This window comes from Sus scrofa, chromosome 6, assembly GCF_000003025.6.
Source record: "Sus scrofa isolate TJ Tabasco breed Duroc chromosome 6, Sscrofa11.1, whole genome shotgun sequence".
Taxonomy (NCBI): Eukaryota; Metazoa; Chordata; class Mammalia; order Artiodactyla; family Suidae; genus Sus; species Sus scrofa.
Genome location: NC_010448.4, coordinates 110,758,859 through 110,785,654, shown reverse-complemented (window position 1 = coordinate 110,785,654; position 26,796 = coordinate 110,758,859). Strand labels below are relative to the sequence as shown.

The 26,796-nt window shown below is 36.3% G+C and overlaps 1 protein-coding gene across 1 annotated transcript in view; it reads left to right on the top strand.

Moving 5' to 3' along the window:
* The window catches only part of SS18 (SS18, nBAF chromatin remodeling complex subunit), a gene marked incomplete at its 3' end in the record, with an annotated part of 78,368 nt that overhangs the window by 4,151 nt on the left and 47,421 nt on the right, over positions 1–26,796 (top strand). The window contains 1 exon segment of the mRNA NM_001244804.1: positions 6,322–6,406. Within this exon segment, the coding sequence (NP_001231733.1) occupies positions 6,322–6,406 (85 nt within the window).

The following is a 26,796-nucleotide window of genomic DNA, read 5'->3' as shown; positions in this document are numbered from 1 at the left end:
TCTATAGTTTTTTGGAATTCTACCGTTAAGGAAGAAATTTCCCAATCCCTGCTCCCATTCGTTCATTCATTGATTTATATCTGTATGGACTTAAGGATTTTTATTCTCTGGGTTATAATTTGTTAGTCTATTATTTATTTTCTTTTTTAAATTGTCCCATGTGCTGGCCACTGGGAGCTGGCTTCTCCATTATTTTTTGAGCATTTTCCTATTTTCTTGCATGACAAAATGTTCCAGGCTCATCTTGTACTTTTTTCCTCTCAGTCTGGAATCATCCATTTCTCTAAGGCCTAGTTCATTTTTTGGAGAATAATATTTAGAAATTAAGATCTGAATGCTAGGATATCTTTTTTTATAATCACTTCTACATTTTACATTTTATGTGACTATTGCCTTTTCTTTTATATATATTTCCTTTGATGAATCTTGTCAGTTTATGTGAAAATATTTTTTAAAAAAATTAACTAGTTGATCTACTTCCTTAGCTTAATTGGATAATCATCAGTGGTAAGGAGATCCCACCACCCTACGTCAGCCATACAACTGAGAAGTAGTGACTAGAGTTATTTTTTTACCTGTGGCTTTTTATTTATTTTCTTTTTACTGCCTTCAACTCCATCTCTCCCCACCCCCCTGCCATTGGTAACCACAAATCTGATCTCTTTTTCTGTGACTTTGTTTGTTTGTGTTTGAAGTGTAATTGACCTACAATACTCTGTTAGTTCCTGGTGTGCATCCTAGTGATTTGATATTTCTATATGTTACAAAATGACCATCACACCTATGGCTTTTTAAAATGCTGGGTAGAGCCAAGGGACATAGGACCGGTTAAATTACCTATAGGCCCTAGCAGTACATGATGTGGAAAGGACACAGTCCAATATAGAACCCATTTTTCTGGGAACTTATATATGCCACAGGTGTGGCCCTAAAAAGCAAAAAAAAAAAAAAAAAAAAAAAAAGATCCCGTTTTTCCAACTGTCAGCAAAAGTTTATTTTTTTTATTCTTTATATTCTCAGCCTTTTTTTTTTTTTTTTTTTTTTGTATATATGATCTTTTCCCACTTTCTCTGCATACTGGCATAGACTTTATTTGCTTACATATATGTATTTGATATAAATGGGACTTAACTTGAATACGGAGACTCTTAAATTCTGCCCTTTCTGTTGTATTTAATTTCATTGTTAGAGCTCTTCAGATATTCTTTCTTAAGTTGTCAGAATTGGTTTGTGAGTTAAAAGAAAAAATTCTTCCTTTCAACCTTAGTAAGTGTTCTTATTTCTCATAGGAGGAGAAGTGAAAGGAAAATAAAAACATCAATGATAGTCATCTAGGAATTGATAATTCAGTTTTAATTAAACAATTTCTTAAGATGAGATAACTGCCTGAAGCAGTGGTTTGTAAAATTGAAAATAACTTTATTTATATGAAAGCAGTATAAACATTGTAGAAAATTAGAAAACACAATATATAAAATTTAGAGAACGAACACCATAACCTTACCATGCAAAGATTTTTTTGCTGGTGTCATCTTTGTATATATTGCTCTATCCTTATCTACACACACACACTCTTATACTCACATACTCACACTCTCGCTCTCACTCACTCTCACAGTCATTTAAGTCAGTGAGTCACTTGTAGAGCTCATATGCCCAGATCCCTTTCAAATTCTGACCACATACATGTAAGAATGTATTATTGTTCTCTTGTGGTGTTTGGTTTGAACATTTTCTAAATCATCCTGTGTATTTGTTTAAATCAGCCCTATTTTTTGTATTTCATGGTGAGTGCAACTATTTCAGAGTGTGCTATAAATAGTTCTAAAGAAAAAAATTTGTATTCATAATATAAAGGGGTTGGTTTTAAATTACTACTTAGGAAGATAACTTTTATAAGTTGTGTTTCTGTTGACCTATAAATACACGCTTCATAGCTTCTAGGTAATGTTTTCTTTTTTTTCTTTTTCTTTTTGCCATTTCTTGGGCCGTTCCCGCAGCATATGGGAGGTTCCCAGGCTAGGGGTCAAATCGGAGCTGTAGCTGCCAGCCTACGCCAGAGCCACAGCAATGCCAGATCCGAGCCACGTCTGAGACTTACACCACAGCTCACGGCAACGCCAGATCCTTACTTAACCCACTGAGCAAGGCCAGGGATCGAACCCGCAACCTCATGGTTCCTAGTCGGATTCGTTAATCACTGCGCCACGACGGGAACTCCTAGGTAATGGTTTCTTGTTAAAATGAAATCCTACTTGTTGGGATTCATTTTGTAATAATATCGATAAATTTAATAGTGGTTATTTTACTTTATTCAAGGTAATTGATATAGTGACTTGTAGTAGAATCTTTGCATGGAATCTTTGCGAAGTGAACTGCCTCTTATTTAATAGGTTACTAATTAAGATATTTAGAAACATTTGCCAGTATTTATTAGGAAATTACATCATCGATACAAATGTTGAATATGTTTTGTATCTGTCCTTCACTTATGTACTAGGTTTTATTAATGTATACTATTTTAGAAGTAATAAGCATTTACATTAAAATTACTTAGTTTGCTTCAGTGACAATAGTATTTATAGAATAAAAAAATAAAAAGATTCTCAGGAAAAATGTTTTTTTAATATTTGTAGAAGAATCTTAGAATGACCTTATTTGATCAATGGTGTAAAAAGAATGCAGTTTTACGAAAAACAAACCTCCTAAAGTTACAGAAGACCGATTAAAAAAATGATCATTTTTACCTTCCCCCTTACATTAGGTAAAAAAAAATTGGGGACTATTTGGACAGTTCTAGAAATTTGAATGAGTTCTGTGAATTAGATGGTAATACATTGTCAGTGTTAATTCCACGTTATGATAGTTGTACTGTGGTTATAGATAGGGGAATGTCCTTGTTTTGGGGAGACTGACACTGAAGTATTAGGAATAATGGGATATTATGCGGTAACTAACTCTCAGATAGTTTTGGGTAAAGGGGTGTGTGTGTGTGTGTGTGTGTGTGTGTGTGTGAGAGAGAGAGAGAGAGAGAGAGAGAGAGAATGGGTATGTTGAAGTATATGTTTAGAGACAAACATAGGTTGCCGACAGTTGGGAAGTGTGGAAGAAAGATATTTGGGAATTCTTTATGCTATTCTTAACTGTAAATTTGAGATTATTTCAAGATTAAATGTTAAGGTTTGATAGTTGGGAAAATGTCTTAAAATTAAAGTACTTCATAAAATTTGCTGTATAATTATAGATATTTAGAACAGCAGGGACTTTAGAGACCTCCAACTGCTATTATTTTATAAATGAGGCCTCAAGACTGCAGCAGATTAGATTTAACAGCATTTTTACACTGACTTACTGAGTACTAGTAAGCATAAATGACATTTTTCTTAAAAGGTTAGGAGTCTCCTAGTAGAGTTGGTATTTTTATTTTTATTTTTATTTGTCTTTTTAAGGCCACACCTGCAACATAGGGAGGTTCCCAGTCTAGGGGTCGAATTAGAGCATAGCTACTGGCCCTCACCACAGCCATAGCAACACCAGATCCGAGCCGCGTCTGGGACCTACACCACAGCTCACGGCAATGCCGGATCCTTAACCCACTGAGTGAGGCTAGGGATCGAACCTGCATCCTCTTGGATGCTAGTCAGATTTGTCTCCACTGAGCCATAATGGGAACTCCAAGGTATTTTTATTTTTGATAGGGCATTCAGCAAATCTCATACCTGCATACATGTGATAGAACAATAATAATACTCAGGAAAAAAAGGAAAGCTTGAAGGAGTAACCTTTGAAATAGGTTAATGTTCTACTCAAAAATGGTTGATTGGTTTTTAAAAAATGGCAAGATTATAGAATCCTGTCTTTTAAAATCCATTCATAATCTCTATGGAGTAATGAAGTAATTCCAGCTATTGGTGCCTACTAGAGCTGTTTGAAGAGTTGCAGCAACATAATTAACCATTATGAATAATTCAGTACAAAATAATAATTCTTGGTCCTTGTTATTACAATATACCATGTATGATTGAGCAACATAGTGTATGGATGTGGAGGATCATTAAGAACATAGACTTATGTCTATATTTCAGTTGTGGCACAGCAGGAAACAAATCCGACTAGTATCCACGAGGATGCGGGTTTGATCCCTGGCCTTGCTTAGTGGGTTAAGGATCTGGCGTTGCCATGAGCTGTGGTGTGGGTTGCAGATGTGGCTCCGGATCTGGTGTTGCTGTGGTGTAGGCCAGCAGCTGCAGCTCCCATTCAGCTCCTAGCCTGGGAACTTCCATATGCTTCCTGTTCGGCCCTAAGAAGCAACCCCCCTCCCCCAAAAAAAACAAACAAAAAAAAGAACATAGACTTGGTTTTAAACAACAAAAACCAAAAACAAGGGGAAACAAGGAAACCTTGGGAAGTGCTGGATATGTCAGTTACCTTGATGGTGGTTATGTTTTGCTGGTTTTTGTGTGTGTGTCCAAACTTGTCAAATTGTACACATTAGATATGTAAAGTTCTTTATATCAGTTATACCTCAATAAATCTGTAAAAACCAAACAAGCAAACTGAAAAACATTATTTTGTTAGTGAAGAAACTTTAATAAGTTCAGTGAAGAATAAAGGATTTTTCCCTAACAATAAGAAAAAAGTAGTGAAACCAATTTTCCTAACACACACACAAAAATAATGCAGCAAAGAATTTATTAGGATTCCTTTTATGGTGTCTCTTGAGAAATTACTTCATTTGAGATCTGTGTTAGAAAACTTTGCTTGGCCAAATAAAGTTCTTGTGACTTATTTTTATTATTTTACTTTGTATTCATTATTTATTGGTGAATGAAATTCTGAAAGCTGAACAAGTAGATACAAGTTTTAAGTTTGTATTTTGTGGGTACAAACATTAGTGATGATTGGATTACTGCTAATTTTAATCTGGTTTCATCTGAGTTAATTTTTATTTTTTGTTTTTTTATTTTATTTTTTTGCTTTTTAGAGCCTCACCCATGGCATATGGAAGTTTCCAGGGTAGGGGTCATATTGGAGCCTACACCACAGCCACAGCAACTCGGTATCTGTGCAGCATCTACACCCTACACTATAGCTCATGGCAATGCTGGATCCCTGACCCGAGTGAGGCCAGGGATCAAACCCACATCCTCATGGACAATAGTCTGATTCCATTTCCACTGCACTACAATGGGAATTCCTGAGTTAATTTTTAAAATTATGGAGACAAGCTTAGCAAAATTAAATTATAGGTAAATAAGATCACAATAAACATGTTTAACCACTTTACTCCTATGAGAATTTGCTGTATTTTTTATTTTCCTTTTTTTTTTTTTTTTTTTTTTTTGGGCTGCAGCTGTGGCCTATGGAGCTCCCCAGGCTAGGGTCTAATCGGAGCTTCAGCTGCTGGCCTGTGCCACAACCACAGCAACGCCAGAACCAAGCCGTGTCTTTGACCTACACCACAGCTCACAGCAATGGAATGCCAGATCCTTAACCCACTTATCAAGGCCAGGGATTGAACCTGCAATCTAATGGATCCTAGTCGGATTCCACTGTGCCATGATGGGAACTCCAACAATGCTTTATTTTTTAAAGATGATTAATAATGCTCCTAAGATTTCCTCCATCTCTATGCTTTAGCATATACTTTTACTTCTTTTGTAATTGAAGATACCTATTGTTCTCTTTATATACCAAGTCCTGATAGATGGGCAGCATAGCCACAGCAGCCATAAATTTTTGATCACTGCTGCAAGAATGAGATGGAAAAAAATGTGTGATTTCCACCTTTCTGACATTTTAGCATAGTATGTTGATTGTACTTGGGTTGAGGTTTTTGGCAACATGAAAATGGCAGAGGGAAGGGAATAAATATATTGGTTTTGTTGAATTCCTTTCATTCTAGATCTCTTTCAAAAAAGCAAATGTAGTACCTATGGAGCCGTTACCTTTCTCATTTATTCCGTTTACTAAGGCATACACTCTTACACAATTTGTTTGCCTTTCTAAACCTCAGTCTCTTCATCTGTGAAATAGAGAAAATAAGAACCTTTCCTCATATTGTTGATTTGAGAATTAACTGAGATGTGTAAGTATTTAAAACAGCTATAGCAATATCTAGCACATGGTAAGAGCTGTTTATTTTTGTCTTTGAATGTACTTATTATTTGGAATTATTTTGCAGAGGAACTAGGAAAAAATTGAAGTGCTATTGATGTTCAGGTAACAAATCTTTTATTAACCTTGAGAAATGGAATGCTGTATGTATGTAAATAGGAAGAACATTATTTTTTAATGTGGATATTTGTTTTGTTTTAATAGGTACCAGCAGATGTTGCATACAAACTTGGTCTACCTTGCTACAATAGCAGATTCTAATCAAAATATGCAGTCTCTTTTACCAGCAGTAAGTACCTTTAAAATAGTGTGATTTGGATAATTTTCAGAGTTCTGTTGAAAATAACACATTTTTGTTTAATGATTCTGAATTTTATTTAGTAAATTTTGCCCTTTTCTGAGAACGTGAAGGTATTCTCTGTGACCTAAAAGCTTTATTGTTTTGTCTTTATATTTAATTTGAATTAATTCACCTAGAATCGATTCCCTCCACAAGAAAGTTATATCCATCCATCAGTTCACTCACCCACTCATCCAGTCACTTATTTATTTAGATTGATAATTACACAATTTTTTAGGAGTAAATTTCATATTTTAAAGCAAATCCTCAAACATCATCTGTGTAATTTAATAAACATCTTTAGCAGATAAGGACTGTTAACCCTCGCAATGAAATTAGCCAAAATCTCTTAATGTCTTATGATACCTAGGATGTTTTCAGTTTTCACCAATTTTCAAAAGAAAAAACAACCCTCAAACATCTTAATGGTTGGTTGCCACAGGATCCAAACATGGTCCACCTGTTGCATTGGTTGATATGTGTCTTGACTCTTTTTTAATCTCTATCAGGATGTTTATCTCTTTTATTCCCCATTTATTTATTGAAGAACCTGGATCATATATTTTGTAGAATTTCTCACATTCTGGATTTTGTGGATTGTATCCTCATGGCCCTTTAACATGTTCCTCCATCTCATCTCTCTTACTTCCTCTAAACTGATAATATATATAGGTAGAGAGGCTCCATTAGAATTAGGTTTAGTTCTGTGTGTTTCATCGGTAGCGCTGTGTATTGCTCATTGTAACTCGTCAGGAGGAACGTATTTGTTTGTCCCATTTTTTAGTGGTGTTATTATTGATCAGTGCACACTGACCAGTCTGGTCATTCCATTATCAGATGCCCCATCTACCTTTCAATTAAGGGTTTTAGCAGTCATGTGTGCTTGTTGACCAGGTGTTGTTTCATTTTGGGATCTCAGAACCATGGGTTTCTAAATTTTACAGTTCCTCCTGCATTGATTAATTGTACTTGTTTTAAAAAGGAAAATTTCCTTTCATCAAATATTTGGTTATCCTGAAGTAGAAAATCCCTATAGGAAAGTCATGATAAAGGCTTGATTCTATTCCTTTATCAATTATCGGAAGAAGTTGGTCTAGCAACCTGCGAAGGATGACCAAGGATTTTGACTTTGTTTTTGTCATCATCTGAACTTACATATATATCTCCTCTTTGGTGGGAACCTCTTCATTTGGCTCCTGTGTCATGATATGATTCCAGGGTTCTTGTATAGCTTCTTTGTTTCAGAATTTTAGAGAGAGATCAGGCCGATTATGTTTTCTGCCCCAGAACTTATTCTGCTCCAATTATTTTTTCAACTACTCTTTTTTCAAAGGGGATTGATATAGAGAGAACAATTTGGATGTTTGAGGGATTCTTTATTACTGAGTTTCCATTTTTTGAATTTTTAGTGGACAGAGGTAGTAAACACACTTTTTCAAAAGGGAAAGAAAATATTGAATTAGTGATATTTCCACTTCAGGAAAGGTTTTTGTAACTTAGCTTTGATTTTATGAATTAATATCTCTTCTGTCTTACTCTAAAAATGTTGGTACCTTTATGACATTATTATAGGTGCTTGTTTGCTTTATACTACTGTATATGTAACAGTTTCAGTGTAACAATGCCAGGATTACCACTAACAGTAATATGCTTGTCTTTAGATATACTTCAGTAGGGCTATGTAATTAATAAGTTCGATTTTGAATCTGAAAGAACGCTCCTGTGATTTTTGCCCTGAACCTGATTATCTGCAAATATGAAGAATAGTTTCAATTTTATTTGTTTCCATGTAGATAGTTCTTCCCAGCACTGTCTATCAGAAAAACAAAACAAAATATCTTTTTCTCTGTGTTGTCATGTCACCTGTATCATATATCAAGTGTCCATATATGTATGGGTCTGTGTTTAATCTTTCTATTCTGTTCCACTTGCCAGTTTTTATAATTTCCACTATCTTGTCACACTTATCATAGTCTAACAAGTGTTGATGTTGTATTAGAGAAGGTCTTGACTTACATTTTTTTCAAGAATGTCTTGACTACTGGTCCTTAGCATTTCCATGTACATTTAAACATCAACATGTCCATAATCTGCTTGTGATTTTGGTTTTCATTGAGATGACCTTGATTATAAATCAATACAGGGAGCGAGAAGGGATATCTCTGCAATATTGAGTCTTTCAAATCATGGTCGTTGCATGTGTTTTGATTTATTTAGTCCTTTATTATTTGTCAGTGGAGTTTATGATTTTTTTTCCCACAGAGGGTTTGTAAATCTCTTATTGGACTTATCACTAGGTACCTTGTATTTTTTTTTTTTTTTTGAGGCAATTTAAAATGGAGTCTTTGTTTTTTAAGTTTTAATTTTGTAACTGAGGTTGCTGTTTACATAGTAATATAGTTAATTTTGAATCTCACAGTCTTGTTCAACTCTTATTTCTAACAGTTTTTCTATAGATACTTTCAGTTTTCTATATTCACGAATCTGTCATTTGCGAATAATGAGTTTTGTTCTTTTCCTGCCAATCCTCACACCTTTTGTTTCTTTCTCTTGCCTTACTTCTCTGGCTAGGACCTCCAGTACATTCCTGAATAGAAGTGATGATAGACGACATCTTATCTTGCTCCTGATCACAAAGGGAAAACTTTCACTGTTTGACCATTACGTATGCTATTTGCTGTAGTTTTTTTTTTTTTTTTTTTTTTTGGTAGATGTCTTTTATCCAATTAAGGCAGTTCCCTCCTGTTTCTGTTGTGCGAAGAATTTATATATTGAATGGATGTTAAATTTTATTAAATACTTTTATTACATCTTAAGAGAGGATCATAGATTTTTCTTAATCTGTTAATGTGGTGAATTACATTGATTTACTTCTTAATGCTCAGTCTTGCATTCTTGTAATTAACCTGTTTTTTTCATGACCCACTTGGTCATGGTCTTTTAAAAAATTGCTGTATTCAGTTTGTTAAAATTTTGATCAAGATTTTTATGTCTTTGTTCAAGAATATAATTGACTTTTAGTTTTCCTTTCTTATAATGTATTTATCTGTTTTTTTTTTATTTGAAGTTATGCTGGCTTCATAAAATGAGCTGCAGAATTTTCCCACTTTTCCCTGTCTGAAAGAATTTGCATAACATAGTTATTTCTTAAACGATTGGTATAATTCTTCAGTACAGTCATCTGGATCTGGAATTTTCTTTTTGAGAAGACTTATTTACTTACTCAATTCCTTTATGGTTGTAGGACATTTTATATACATTTTATATTTTATGAGTTGCCCATTTTGGTAAATTGGGCTTTTTAGCATTTTATCTAAATTTTCAAACTTATTGACATAAAGTTTGTGAAATAATCTCTTTTTTCTAATGTCTATAGGACCTGTAGTGATATTTTCTTTTTTCGTTCTTTTTTTTTTTTTTTGTCTTTTAGGGCTGCACCCACAGCATATGGAAGTTTCCAGGCTAGGGGTGAAATCAGAGTCGTAGTTGCTGGCCATAGCCACAGCCATAGCAATACCAGATCTAAGGCGTGTCTGCAACCTACAGCACAACTCATGGCAACACCAGATCCTTAACCCATTGAGTGAGGCCATGGATCAAACTCCTGTCCTCCTGGATACTAGCTGGGTTCAGTGCTGCCTAGCCACAATGGGAACGCCCTCTTTTTTCATTCTTCTTTTTTTTAAGGGCTGCACCCAAGTCATGTGAAGGTTCCCAGGCTAGGGGTCAAATGGAAGCTGTAGTTACTGACCTATACCACAGCCACAGCAACTTGGTATCCGAGCCACATCTGTGACCTACACCACAATTCACAGCAACATCAGATCCTTAACATGCTGGGTGAGACCAGGGATCGAACCTGCATCCTCATGGATTATAGTCCGATTTTTTCTGCTGAGCCACTATGGGAACTTCTGCTCTTTTTTCATTCTTTTTTGTCTTTTTGCCATTTCTTGGGCCGCTCTCACGGCATATGGAGGTTCCAAGCTAGGGGTCGAATTGGAGCCATAGCCTTCAGCCTATACCAGAGCCACAGCAACACCAGATCTGAGCTGCATCTGCGACCTACACCACAGCTCACCGCAACGCTGGATCCTTAACCCACTGAGCAAGGCCAGGGATCAAACCTGCAACCTCATGGTTCCTAGTCGGATTTGTTAACCACTGAGCCACGATGGTAACTCCTCTTTTTTTCATTCTTAATGTAGTACATATATATACTTTCTTGTTAAAAATTTTTTTTGTTTACTATTGCCAAGTGTTTATTGTATTTTTTTCTTTTAGTTCTAATTAAGGAATCAATTTTTGGCTTTGATCTTTCTCAACAGCATTTCTCAAACTTTTTGTTCTTAGAACCTCATTACACTTAAACATTAAGTACTCCGGGGAGCTTTATGTGGGTTTTATATATATGTATTAGTGTATTTATTTATTGTATTTATTACCGTACTTATTATATTAATTATTCATTTAAAGTAACAATAATAAACCCATTACATGTTAATATAAATACCATTCTTTAAAGGAAAAAATAACTATCTTTTTTTTTTGCTTTTCAGGGCTGCGTCCATGGCATATGGAGGTTCCCAGGCTAGGGGTCCAGTTGGAGCTGCTGGCCTATGCCATGCGTGCCGCATCTTCGACATACACCACAGCTCATGGCAACGCCAGATCCTTAACCCACGAGCAAGGCCAGGGATCGAACCTGCAACCTCATGGTTCCCAGTCGGATTCATTTCTGCTGCACCACAACGGGAACTCCTGAAAAAATAACTATCTTTGCGGACAAATTTAGTGTTTAATGATTTTGCAAATTTCTTTTAAATGTTTAGCGTAATAGAAACATGTGTATTCTCATCTATTTCTGAATTCACTCTAGCATAATATATTTTGGTTGAAATAGAAGAAAATCCAATCCCACACAGATATGGAGTTTTAGAAGGGAAGATATTTTAATAATAGCCTTTTCAGATTGTTAAGGATAATCTTTGATAGTATAGCAGATCTCAACAAATATACTTTTAAAGGTTAGTTGCCATGTGAAGCCTGAAGTTATATCAGTACATTTTTCTTATTCTGGTACATTAAAGTTCATTGGTCTGTCTTGAAACTAGGGTGGGTCTTTTACTCATGCATAATTTTGTAACATCATGCGGTGGTCATTTGGGAAATATATGTTCACTTAGTTATGCACAAATATTGATGTATTTCATTATATGATACCAAAAACTGTATTTGTTGAAATGGTCACCAATATAATCAGAAAAGTCTCTAAGTATTGGGATGCTGTCAGGCTCAAGACAGTAGATATATATATATATATATATATGTGTTTGCCAAATTCCAGTTCTTGAAAAGTTGAATCTGATCATTGGCGGCCAGTGCTGTCATTTGTTTTCCCAGGCTCACTGTGTTGAGTTTTGAGGAAATGTCTGCCAGATACCTAAGCTTGGATCAGTATAATTTGTCTAGAAATCGTTCTTTCAAGTAAAATTGGTGTGCCATGAAAACAGTGCCTAAAATCAGCAAGTAGCTCAATCACAAAGTGTTTTTTTTTTTTTTTTTTACTTTGATTTGCATCGGATATATTTATTTTCTCATTTTGTCACACAGAATGTTTAACTGACATGGAGAATTTAATAAATCAGTAATTTTTATTGCTTCATCAAGGACATTCTTAAGTGAAAATGACTTTTTCTTTTTTTAACTGCTAGTCTGTGGCAGTCAGTAATATGATTTATGGTAGAGCTTGATACCTTGATGTATGCCAGAGCTCCATCAATTACATCCACTTTTGATTTGCATGATGATATTGTAAATATCAAAACAACCTGAAAGGCAAATGTAGTATTGTTATGGAAACAGTTTTGACCTTTTGGATTCCCTAAAAGAATCTTGAGAGCTGCACTTTGTGAACCATTGCTCTTTTTTATGTTTTTGTATATGAGTAATTCTTAGTTTTATTATTTCATTTTATTTTCTTCCAGTGTATTTTGCTGTTCTTTTTGTGAGTTTTGAGATAAATCGCTGCTTCATCAGTTTTCATTCTTCTGTACTATTATATGCATTTAGGGGCATAAATTTCCATCTGATTAGTTCTGTTACATAGTATATTCATATTTATTCAGTTCCAGATATTTTCTAATTTCTATTGTTATTTCTTCTTTATACATGGGTTGATAAATATATATATATATTATTTTTTTGTCTTTTTTGGGCCGCACCCATGGCATATGGTGGTTCCCAGGCTAGGGGTCGAATCAGAGCTTCAGGTGCTGTGCCCTGCTGGCCTACACCACAGCAACAGCAATGTGGGATCTGAGCTGCATGGCAACGCCAGATCCTTAACCCACTGAGCGAGGCCAGGGATTAAACCCTCATCCTCATGAATATTAGTTGGGTTCATTACTACTGAGCCACAATGGTAACACCAGATAAATATGTTTCTTAGTTTGTAAATGTAGGGAGATTTTTTTGTTTTCTTTTTCTTAATAATTTGTGACTTTATTGTACTGTAGTTAGGTAACACTTTGTATGATTTCAGTTCTTGGGACTTCCTTGAGATTTGATTTATGGTCTACTTATGATCAGTTTTTACAAATATTCCATGTATTCTTTAGCCTCTGAGTACAAGGGCTATCTTATATTCTGTATAGTCTTACTGATTTTTTTTTTAAATTCTTCCTGTAATCTTAAACTAGGAATAAATGGAGAAAGACCTCAAAGGAGAAAAATATCTTACAAAGTCAGTATTTACTTCTTAGTTTAGGCCCTGGGTATTCTTTTCTTATTTCAAAGGCACTTTAGGTTGTAACAGAAACTATTCTTAATCGTCTACATATTTTAAGAGGTTTGCTTTTTCAATTTTAAGCCCATAGCCAAGAGTCAGCAAATCACATAACGGAACTTGGTGAGTGTATTTTTTAGTCCGGCATACTTAGAAACAGCTCAGGTGGCATTGAAAGAGACTGCATATTTTTATACAAAGCTTCATAACTCAAAATGTATACTATTCTGACTCCATTCAGTGTAGGTATATAGAGTCTTATCTAACTTGGTAAATGTTGGAGGCATCATTGCAATATTGGTTTTCTGCATTGGTATTTACTTTTTGAACATCATAAACTATTGACATAATTATTTTCATCATATGAACTAGGAACAATATTACCAGTAGAAAATATAACTACATTATGTGTAACTCCTCTCTGCAAACATACATTGAAGTAATTGCATTTCTCGGTTTTTGACTAATATTAGTTATTATTAATTTATTTTTGTCATCTGCTAGTATTATGAAGAGATATGCCCCCATGGATTTAGGCAAAGAATTATGAGAGAAGAATTTAAAACAATAAAATCTTTTATCGATTGATTTAATTTTTCTTTGGGAAACACTTGGGAAGAAAATAGTCTTTTTATTGTAGTAAATAAAATCATTTCAAAATCCTATAGTCTGGAAATATTTCTATAGAATTAAAAATTTTAGAGCTGGAAGGAACCTGGCTAATTGCAGTCTAGAGTTTCTTTACCTTGGCTGCACATTTTTAAAGTATTTCAAGTAATTCTATTGTGTAACTAGGAATTGAGGATCTTATATTGCCATGCTTTTCAAATGGAATATTCTGTGATTTTTGAGAATATATAAAACTTTGGGAAAATATGATTACTGTTTCTATAGTATCAGCTTCACTTGATGTTGTGTACCATGAACATTTTTGACAAAATGAGAAAGATAATTCATATTTACAATATTATTACAAGGATTAAATAAAACAATTCAACGTGTCCAGTATGTAGGAGGTACTTCGTAAATATTGATGATGGAAGTTGAAAGTTTACACAATTGGACCATATAAAGGGGAAAGAGAAGTCAGGTTTAGGAGTATTTGAAAGGTCAGCGGGATTGAATTACTGAATACAGTTGAAAGAGAAAGAGTTTGGATGCTCCACTGATAGTGATGCCATTCACTAAGATTGAGTGTCCAAGCATGTCTTAATTTTACTTATTTATTTTTATTTATTTTTGTCTTTTTAGGGGACGCTTCACTGATAGTGATGCCATTCAGTAAGATTGAGTGTCCAAGCATGTCTTAATTTCACTTATTTTTATTTATTTTTGTCTTTTTAGGGCACATGGAGGTTCCCAGGCTAGAGGTCCAATCAGAGCTACAGCTGCTGGCCTATACCACAGTCACAGCAAGGCCGGATCCTTAACCCACTGAGCGAGGCCAGGGATCAAACCTGTAACCTCATGGTTCCTAATTGGATTCGTTTCCACTGCGCCATGATGGGAACTCCTGGTTTTTCATATTCTTGATTTCAGGTTCCCTCTCTTTATGTTCTTGGCTTGCATGAGTGAATCTAGCCTCCATTAGAAATAACCAGTATGGATATTTCACAGGCCTTTCAACACAGTGTTGGCAAAACCTTTTCTCGGTTCTTTCTCTGTTTCCTGCTGTTAAAGGAAAAAAATAAAGATGCACAGCTTACATTTTCACATCTCCTGTCTCAAGTAATATTATAAACACAGAGTTCTTTTAGTTAGAAAAGTGATCATCTCAGACCACTCCCCTTTCTCTCCCCTACCACACTGTCTTCTTTCTCTTGTACTGATATAGTGATACACAGTAAAAGACATCTAATTAAGATATTGTGGTATTAAAAACAAGCAAGACTACATGTGAAGTGGACTTCTGAAATGTATTTATAGGGGATTTAGTGTAAATTAAGGCATCGATATTTATTTAATCTTGAGGCAAGAGTAAAAGCAAAGGAAAACTATAGAGAAGATACTGACTTTAAAAATGTAAAATGAAACCTTTTATTTGCCAAGATGTTCTATTAATGAAATTAAAAGACACCAGATAGTAATTCTGCAGTATAATTATATGCTGTTTTGGAACTATGTATATTTAATGTACATTTGAAATATGGTAAAAGTGAGTAGTTCAGCTATTGAGAAATAGGGAAGGTTTCACAAAGGAGGTAACTCTATATTTCATACAGAATTGATTTATGGGGGGTATTTCTCATAGATTAATATATTTATAGGGAACACTTTGCCAACATTGTTGCCTAATTGCCTTTTCCGAATCCTAGGAAAAATTGTGTTACCTATTTGCTGGCATATGTAAAATTCAGAAGACTGTCTAATTGAGTCCAAATATGTAAAGATATTGGCTATGTCTTAACTGCCAGAAATATAAGTGTGTATGTGTGTGTGTGTAATTTTTGTGTGTGTGTGTTTGGGACGATATTAGTGAAAGAAGCTTACAAATGTACTTAGGAAACTAAAAGTTGTCCTTATGTTATTGAGAATAAATGTATCTAGCTTACCTCTATTCTCAGAGAGCAGAATTTCTTTGCCATATAGCTAAGGAAGAAAAAGAACCTGAATGTTGGAAATTAAGTATTTTACCCTTATTTGCATAGAATAATTACAGGAAAGTATTTGTACAAGGCAGTTTAAGCATTATTTTTATTAGCAAAAGTAAAAAATAAAAACAAAACTAGAGGAGTTCCCATCATGGCGCAGTGGTTAACGAATCCGACTGGGAACCATGAGGTTGCGGGTTTGGTCCCTGCCCTTGCTCAGTGGGTTGACGATCCGGCAACTGGTGTAGGCCAGCGGCTACAGCTCCGATTCAACCCCTAACCTGGGAACCTCCATGTGCCGTGGGAGCGGCCCAAAGAAATAGCAAAAAAAGACAAAAAAAAAAAAAAAAAAAAAAAAAAAAAAAACTATCAGTAATGAGGATGGCAGTTCTATACTTTTAAATGAGATTGAATTGTATACTGATATAGAATAATAACCTACAGTGGGATTAATCACAGGATAGTGACTAAATGTGAAGTTTTAAAAAGTTTCTGCATGGAGTTCCTGTCGTGGCTCAGTGGTTAGCGAACCTGACTAGTGTTCACGAGGATGCCTTGTTCCCCGGCCTTGCTCTGTGTTGGGGATCTGGTGTTGCGGTGGGCTGTGGTGTAGGTCACAGATGCAGCTTGGATCCTGGTGCTGCTGTGGCGTAGGCTGGCAGCTTCAGATCTGATTAGATTCCTAGCCTGGGACCCTCCATATGCTGCTGGTGTGGTCTTAGAGACAAAAAAAAAGTTTCTGGAGATATGCAGACCAAGCTTTTATCAGTAATCTTCATCTGTATTGTTTCTATTTTTATAATGACTACATATTACTCTTATAATTTAGCCAGATTGGTGTAGATATAAAAATGATATTAAAAAAATCCAAGGTCAAGAAAATACATCTTTCTTATTATGGGATGTATTATTACAACTTTGAAAAAGGCTTAAAATCCTATCTCCCAATGTTTCAGGAATGGATTAGTTTATTTTCTTTTGGAAGTATATCCTAGAGAATTCTTCTGGTCTGGGAAGAAAAGGGCATTTACTTTTTGTTCTTGAGATTATATGGTTCTGCAGTGACTGTTTAGTAATTGACATCATCAGGGTCTAATGTTGAATTTGTGATGATGGGCATGTTTTCTCTTTCATAAAATAGAGAAAGATTCACTCAATAAAACTGAGGTGAGAATTGTCAGTAGACCAGGTATTCTGGGGCCTTAACTCTTAGGAAATTTGGAGAATCATGATGCTGTGAAAATAACTGGGAAATATTAGTTATGAAAGTTAAACTGGTCAGATTTTATAAGAGGACTGAATTCTGTATTAACTTTTTTGGGGGGCCAAGATGCCATGATGACAATTTCTGAGATTATTAAATTGAAGAAATCAATTGATGAGATTGAAAGCCTGCATCAGTTCAAGGCTATCTGTGCTGGCATCCTGAAATTTCTTGTGGGCCTGAGTGAGGAATCCAGGACACCTTAACTGTTTACATGTGGAACTCATATTTAGGAGACTGATTTAGGACTAAGAAGTAAGGCAAATATGATATTGTTGGGGCTTTAGGATCCAGTCTTAGTTGGCTAATTAAAACTCTTGTGTATGGGAGTCATCTCTTTATCAGTCTTTGAAAGTATTTATGTTTGTGTGCGTGTGTGTGTATATATATGTATGTATATATAAATATATATATATTTATGCACACACAGATGTATACATATACTATTTTGAGTAATAATTTATTTTTAAATCATTAAATTTTTAAATCTTCTGTTTCTGTGAGTCACTTTAGTGCCCCCTTTGGGGAACTATTTTAATGATAGTTACACAGATGAAGGATTTTTTTTTTTCAAATGAAGGATGACTAAAATAAAATTTGTATTTTGCCGTGATAGTTTTATATGCTAAAGAAATAGTGATAATTTTATAGTCAGTTATTTTTAGATTTATAATGAATTATTTAAATTTGATAGTTTAATTTTTTACTAAGTATTAAGTGCCTGTTGTGTCAGGCAATAGTTACTTTTTGAAACATCAGTGAACAAAAACACAGATGTGTTGCTTGGGTTTTATATTCTAGCAAGCAAGCCAGGCGTAATTAATAATTAAATCACATAGCCTATTAGAAGATGGAAAAAGCTAAGGGAAAGGAAAACAAATAGGACAGGGAGAGGTGTACTGGGAATGCTGGAGGCAAGGATGGCATTTGCAATGTGAAATAGAGTGGTCAGGGTAGGCCTCATTGAAAAGGTGACTGACATCTGAGCTAAGACTTGAAGAGTGTTTTAGGCAAAGGAAAGAAGCAGTGGGAGTTCTCACTGTGGCTCAGTGGAAATGAATCTGACTAGGAACCATGAGGTTTCGGGTTTGATCCCTGGCTTAGCTCAGTGGGTTAAGGATCTGGTGTTGCCGTGAGCTATGGTGTAGGTCACGGATGCACCTCGGATCTGGCATTGCTGTGGCTGTGGCGTAGGCCGGCGTCTACAGCTCCGATTTGACCCCTAGCCTGGGAACCTCCCATTTGCCGCAGGTACGGCCCTGGAAAAGGCAAAAAGACCAAAAAAAAAAAAAGCAGTGGAAAGGTCCTGAAGTGAAACTATGCCTGGCTTGTTCAAGGAACATTATGAAGGTGCTTGTGGCTGGGACAGGATAAGGTAGCCAAGTTGTATGAACATTGTTAAGTACTTAGTTTTTTTACACTGAAATCAGAAGCTCTTGGAGGAATCTGAGCCGAAGAGTGAATGGATGGATTTTAACAAGCTCATGTGGTTACTGTGTGGAGAATTTATGGTGGAGGAGCATGGTGGATTGAATGTAGCAGGGAGGCTCTTGCAGTAATCATTGTGAGGGAGGTGATGGTGACTTGTACGAGGGTGATGGAGGAGGGAGTGGTAGATGTGGTCAAATTGTGGGAATATTTTAAAGGTAGAGCCCAAAGGATATGTTGAAAATCGGCTGTAGAGGACAGAGTGTAAGAAGGGAGGTGTCAAGGATCATCCCATAGTTTTCATCAGAGCAGCTGGAAGGATGGAATCACCATCAGCTGATATTATTGAGTAAAGGGATTTGAGGCCGAGGGATTCAGTGTTGTAGACTTGAAATTTGAGAGGTATGATTGTCTTCTAAATAGAGATGTGGAGGTAGAATGGGAAGTCTTGACAAATGAAAAAGCATTGTGAAAGGAGTTTCCTATAGAGGCTCAGTGGGTTAAGGATCCAGCCTTGTCACTGCTGTGGTACACTTTCAGTGTTTGGCTCAAGGAACCTCTGCATGCTGCAAGGCCAACCAAAAAAAAAAATTACGAAACTTACCACAAGATACTGGCCCCTAATTTAATTTTGAAATGCTGCCTATATTTTAAAAACATATTCTCATTTAACAAATATTTATTGAGTACCTCTGTTTGATTCTAGATGACTGGGGGCTATAGTACTAAGCAATTATAATTATGGACCCCGCCCTCACTGAAATTAACATACAGTATGGTAGGAGTTCCTGTTGCAGCTACCCTACTAGTACCCATGAAGACGCAGGTTTGATCCCTGGCCTCACTTTGTGGCTCAGTGGGTTAAGGATCTGGTGTTGCCTCAAGCTGCAGTGTAGGTCACAGATGAAGCTTGGATCTGGTGTTGCCATGGCTGTGGTGTAGGCCTGCAGCGGCAGCTCCAATTCAACCCCTAGCCTGGGGATTGGACCCCTGACCTGGGAACTTTCATGTGACGCAGGTGTAGCTCCAAAGGGAAAAAACCAAAAACATATAGTGTGGTAGATTAAATTAATTAAATAATTACATAGACATTTTAAGTGACAGTTGTGAATGTGATGAAGAAAGAGCATCTGGGATTGTGGGAGCAGATAATGGGGCCTAATGATTCTGTGGTCAGGAAAGGTTTTCCTGAGGAAATGACATTTGAGGTATAATTTTAAAAAATTCATTCATTTTAATTGTATAGATGGATGAATATTGACCAATCCATGTAAGCACCATTACAATCAGGATATGGAACAGTGCTGTTACTCTGAAAAATTTTCTGAGGCCTGTGTTTCCCCCCCACCACCATTTTTAGGCCATACCCAAGCCATATGGAAGTTTCTGGGCCAGGAATCAAATCTGTGCTGCAGTTGTGACTTGTACCAATGCTTGTAAGGAATGCAGCAATGCTGGATTCCTTAATCCACTGCACCACAAGGGAGCTCTTATTGGCCCATTTTTTAATTGGGTTGTCTTTTTTTTTTTTTTAGGGCCATACTTGTGGCATATGGAGTTTGCACATCTCTTGTTAGATTTATTCCCAGCTATTCAGTTTTTTGGAATGCTATTATACATGATATTTTTGAAAATTTAATTTTCTAATTGGAAATATATAGAAATACAGTTGATTTTTGTATATTGATCTTTTTCTCTAGTTACCTTATTGATTCTAATATTTGTTAAAGATTCTCTTGGGTTTTTAATGCATTCAGTCATGTCATCTATGAATAATTACATGTCTTTTACAGTCTATTTCTTTTTTCCCACTATTTTATTTCTATTCTTTTTTAATACTATGGATTTATTATGAATAGACTTGGTGTTAATGGATATTTTTGTCTTGTTCCTGAGTTCTTGTTTTGTATCCTGAAAGTTCAATATCTCATCAGTAAGGTAATACTGAGTATACATGTTTTGTAAATGAGATTTGTTTGATTAAGGATGCTTCTATTCTTAATTTTTTAAGGTCTTTATTATGAGTGGGTGTTAAATTTAATCAGATAATTTTCCATCATTGAGATGATTATATGTGTTTTGGTAATTTAGTGAATTATAATGATTATTTCCAAAAGTTAAAGCAACCTGTATTCCTGGAATAAATTCCTTTGGTTATATAATGCATTGTCTTTTTTAGTATAGTCTAGATTTTATTTGCTAAAATTTTGGTTAGGATTTTTCTATCTGTTCATGAGAAATACTGGCCTGTAAATTTCCTCTTTGTGATGTCATTGTCGGGTTTTGGTATCAGAATTTGGTGACCTTATTAAGAATTGGGAATTGTCCCCCATTTTTGTGTTTTCTGAAAGATTGCATATGGTTCACTGAGTTCTGTACTTAACTATTTTATTTCTTTCATTATACTACATTGGGTTTAATTGCTGTCTTTTCCTGATTGTTGCAGATGGAAGCTTATGTATTAATTTTTTCAACTTTTTTTAAATAGGCATTTTATTTTTTTTTAATTTTTTAATTAAAAAAATTTTTTTTGTCTTTTTGTCTTTTCTAGGGCCACGCTCGTGGCCTATGGAGGTTTCCAGGCTAGGGGTCTAATCAGAGCTGTAGCCACCGGCCTTTGTCAGAGCCACAGCAACGCAACCTGCACCACAGCTCATGGCAACACCAGATCCTTAACCCACTGAGCGAGGCCAGGGATCAAACCTGCAACCTCATGGTTCCAAGTCAGATTCGTTAACCACTGCACTATGACGGGAACTCCTAAATAGGCATTTTAAAGCTATAAATTGTCCTTTTAACATAGCTATAGCTACATGTCACAAAGTTTGATGTTGCATTTTCATTATCATTCAGTTAATCATGTGTTCTAATTTCTATTGTCATTTCTTCATTGACTGACAGTTTATTGGTTTTCTGTTGTTGATTTCTAGTTTAATTCCACTGCTCAGAAACATGCAACGTGTGATTTCAGTCATTTGTTGTTTGTTGGCTTGCTCTTTGGCCCAGTATATATGTGGTCTAGTTTGGTCTGTGTTCCTTGAGTACTTGAGAAGAATGTATATTATGCATATGTTGTGTATAGTAGTCTATGCATCGAATTCTTAATAGTGATGTCAAATCTTTTATATTCTTGGGTTTTTAAAAAAATTTTTCTTTGGTTTTTTTGTTACTTTGGTCTCTCTGTTCTTTCAGTTACTGGAAGAAGTGTATTAAAATCTCCAACCATTATTATGGATTATCCTGTTTTTCCTTTCAGTTCTGTCAGCTTTTGCTTTATGGATTTTGAAGCTGTGATATGAAATACGTGTACATTTATGATTCTTATATTCCTGTTGAATTGATCCTTTTATCATAATAAAGTGTCCCTCTAGTATTTCTAGTACTATTTATTGACTTAAGTCAGTCATCTGATACAGTGACATCAATATACTTTGATTAGTATTTGCATATTATTCTTTTTCTTTTAACACATATGTGTCTTTAAGTTTAAAGTGGATCTCTTCCTGGAGTTCCCATCGTGGCTCAGTGGAAATGAATATGACTAGGAGCCATAAGGTTTTGGGTTCGATCCCTGGCCTCACTCCGTGGGTTAAGGATCCAGTGTTGCCATGAGCTGTGGTGTAGGTCGGAGACACAGCTTGGATCCTTCATTGCTGTGGCTGTGGCGTAGGGCAGCAGCTGTAGCTCCAATTAGACCCCTAGCCTGGGAATCTCCATGTGCTATGGGTGCAGCCCTCAAAAGACAAAAAAACAAGTAAATAAATAAAGTGGATCTCTTTTAAACAGAATGTAGTTGATATTTTAAAGTTCAGTCTAATAATATTTTTTATTTTACTGATTTGAGGAGTCCATATACATTTAACATAGAACATGCTGTCGTAGGATTTGAGTCTGTTATCCTGATACTAGTTTCTTATTTGTCTGTTTCTGGTCCTTCTTTGAATTAATCAAGCATTTGTTCCTCTCAACTAATTTTTTAGCAATACATTTTTTATATGTGTGTATGCATTTTTAAGTAGTTGCCTAAGATATCACAGTGTGCACCCTTGAGTTATTAGATTCCAGTCTAAATTTACTTTTTTTTTTTTTTTTGCTTTTTAGGGCCACACCCTCAGCATAGGGAAGTTCCCAGGCCAGGGGCTGAATTGGAGCTACAGCTGCTGGCCTCTGCCACAGCCACAACAACTCTGGATCTGAGTTACGTCTGTGACCTACATCACAACCCAGACATGGACCCACTGAGCGAGGCCAGGGATCAAACCTGTATCTTCATGGATACTAGTCAGGTTCGTTTCTGATAGGACACAATGGGAACTCCCGCAACACCAGATCCTTCACCCACTGAGAAGCCAGGGAGTGAACCCTCATTCTCATGGATACTAGTCAGGTTCTTTACCGCTGAGCCACATTGGGAATTCCTAAATTTGAAAAATATAAGAAATTTACAACAATTTAACTTTGTGTATCCTGCTGTCCTTTATGTTAGTCTTGTCATACTTTATACTTCTACATATGTTTAAGCTATACAAATCATTGTTATTGTTATTTTAAATGTTAATATTTTTATTTACCTACATATTTATCTTTCCATTCCTCTCTATTAATTCCATTGGTTCTGTGCTTCCGTCTGGGGTTATTTTAGGTTGATGAATTCTCTTCACTCATAATGCATTATTTCAGCTTTGTTCATATGAAACTATTATTCATCTTTTTTTTTTGGAGGACACTTTCTCCTGGTATAGATAACTAGGTTGGTTCGTTTATTTTCTTATTTTCTTTTTCTGTTTTAGCACTTTAAAGATGTCACTTTTTTTTTTTTGGATTTTTGCCTTTTCTAGGGCTGCTCCCGCGGCATATGGAGGTTCCCAGGCTAGGGGTTGAATCGGAGCTGTAGCTTCTGGCCTATACCAGAGGCACAACAATGCAGGATCCAAGCCACGTCTGCGACCTACACCACAGCTCAGGGCAATGCCAGATCCTTAACCCACTGAGCAAGGCCAGGGATCGAACCTACAACCACATGGTGCCTAGTTGGATTTGTTAACCACTGAGCCATGACGGGAACTCCTAAATATGTCACTTTTTTTGGTCTTTTATTTCTATTGTTTCTGATAAAAAAGGGGGGGTTTTGGTCTAATTGTCATTCCTCTGAAGCAGTCATTTTTCCTGCCTACTTTTTAGATTTTTTACTTCAACTTTTGTTGTTAGGGCTTTGCTGTATCTAGTTGTGGTTTTCTTCATATCCTGCTGAGGTTTGTAGAGCTTTGTACATTTGCTGGAGACTCATGTCTTTTGTTAGGTTTGGAAAATTCTTTTTTTTTTTTTTTTTTTTTTTTTGTCTTTTTGCTATTTCTTGGGCCGCTCCCACTGCATATGGAGGTTCTCAGGCTAGGGGTCTAATCGGAGCTGTAGCCACCGGCCTACGCCAGAGCCACAGCAACGCAGGATCCGAGCCACGTCTGCAACCTACACCACAGCTCACGGCAACGCTGGATCGTTAACCCACTGAGCAAGGGCAGGGATCGAACCCTCAACCTCATGGTTCCTAGTCGATTCGTTAACCACTGCGCCACGACGGGAACTCCGGAAAATTCTTGATTAGCATTCTTCCTTTTTTTTTAATGGCCACACCTGCAGCATTTGAACATTCTCAGGCTAGGTCGAATTGGAGCTTCAGCTGCTGGCCACAGCCACAGCAATGTGGGATCTGAGCCGAGTCTGCAACCTACACCACAGCTCACGGCAATACCGGATCATGGACCCACTGAGTGAAGCCAGGAATCGAACCAGTATCCTCATGGATACTAGTCAAATTTGTTACCGCTGAGCCATGATGGGAACTCCTTGACTAGCATTCCTATTGCTATGTATTCTTTTCTTTTCTTTTTTTTTTTTTTTTTTTTTTTTTTGGTCTCTTCTTTTAAGGGCCACACCCTCGGCATATGGATGTTCCCAGTCTAGGAGTTGATTCAGATTTAGGTTGATTTTAGGTTTTTTTCTAGTTTTTGGCTATTATGAATAGCACTGCTTGTGGGCAGCATGTACAGGTTTTGTGTAAATGAGTGTCTTCAGTTCTTGGGTCTATACCAGGAGTGGAATTGCTAGGTCATATGTTAACTCTGTGTTTAACTTTCTGAGAATCAACCAAATTGGTCTCCACAACAGCTGCACCATTTTAGTCTGATCAGTATGTATGAGAGTTATTTTCTCTGAATTCTTGCTAACACTTATTACTTTTTCTAGTTGGGTTTTTTTTTTTTTTTTTTCTGATTTTGTCCTTTTAGAGCTGCAACCGTGACATATGGAGGTTCCCAGGCTAGAGGTCGAATTGGAGCTATTGCTGCTGGCCTAAGTACGCCACAGCCACAGCCAAGCTGCGTCTGCAACCTACACCACAGCTCACAGCAAAGCTGGGTCCTAAACCCACTGAGTGAGGCCAGGGATCGAACCCACAACTTCATGGTTCTGGTCGGATTCGTTTCTGCTGCTCCATGATGGGAACTCCCCCTTTTTTTTTTTTTTAATTATTATGGCTATCCTAATGGGTGTTGGCCGTTTATTCTTATTTCTTAGAATACCTTGTAACTTTTTAGTTGAGGTTTTATAGATTTCTTAGGGCTGATCTATTTCAGTTTTGACCTTAATCCAAGGAGAGATTTTTTTTTGAAGTCTCATCAGAGAGCTTGAGTTGTTTATGAAGGCCCTTCTGATTTGATGGGGTCTATACACCAGTTCTTCTCTCCCTTTGAACTGGGTGAAACCTGAAATCTCTGCTCAGCTCTTTTGCTTCCTAACTGCTGTTTTCTGCTAGTTTTCTTGAATTTCCCCCTCTTTGTGATTTTCCCTCTCTGGGACTTGGTTTTTTTGTTTCCAGCTCTCTGGTAGCCAAAAACTCTATTTCTATCTCAAGTCCAGTAGGACTACCACTTTCTACTTAGGCTCCATTTTCCTGTTACACAGCAAAGTCAGGGAAAAGCCAAGGTGATTGTGAAGCTGATTTTTCCATTTTCCTCCTTTCAGGAGTTGTAGCCTGTCCTGTTCCTCTCTGTGTACATTATTTCTCAGTGCCTTCAAATGGTCTCCACATTTGTCTGGATTTTATAACAAAATTAGTAAGAGGGTTAGTTTGATGCAAACTATTCTATTATGATGGGAACTGTGAATACTGACTTATGAATGCATCATAAAAAAATGAAAAACTGATACCTATTGAGAGTGAGAGTAAAATTTCAGCAGAAAACTTGGATAAGAATATAGAAGGAATTTTATTTTCAAACAAGAGGATCAAGGTAGCCACATTGAAAAGATGATTAAAAAGTGAGGTATGTGATACTGAATTGATGTTTAGTAATTTTTTTGAAAATGGAACAAAGTCATTAAGTGTTTAAAGACTGCAAATTAGAAAAAGAATTTAAGATAATTAAAGAGAAAATATTTAATAAGCAATTACTGGATTGGATTTAGTAGTGAAAAAATTAAGGTTATGAATTTGAAATGGGCCCTGTTAGAGTAGCATGTGGTTAATTTTATAAGTGTTAGTGGTTATGAGGTGGTTGGAGACTGGAGTGTTTACATGTGATGTCTGAAGAACAGTGTCTATCCAGTGAATGTGCCAGGGAGGATTGTGTTTGCAAAATCTGGGTGGTACAGACCCAGTAAATGTGGGAAGAAGGGTATGACAAGTTATAGGAATGGACACTGTGTTTAGAATGTAGCCAAGTGGAGAAAGAAGGCAATAATTGATTTGTAATGCAGTTTCCTTTGAGGCTCTGTGGGTTGCTAACCCAACTAGTATTCATGAGGTACGGACTCAATCTCTGGCCTATTCAGGGGGTTAAGGATCTGGTGCTGCCGTGAGCTGTTGTACAGGTCAGGTCACATATGTGACTCGGATCCTGTGTTTATGGTGTAGGCCAGCAGCTACAGCTTCAATTCGACCCCTAGCCTGGCAACTGCCATAGCAGCATGGCCCAAAAAAGAAAAAAGAAAATGATTTCTAAAGAACAGTCCTCCCCTATCTTCTTGCACACTTAAAAAAAATGGAGGTTTGGAAAGAAACAAGCTGTGTGCTCTCTCTACACAAGTATCCCCAAGAAGGGGAGCCAGGTGTTGCAGAGCCCCTTGTATCTGTGTTTTTCCTTTCGCCCTTTTGTGAACTCTCAAGGTTAGTCAGTGATTTTCTTCACACTTTCATTAGGAAATTTGCCAAAGGCATCCTTTTGAGGCAGCTGTCTCTGTACCCTTGGAGGCCATCAGTAATGTTTCCGAT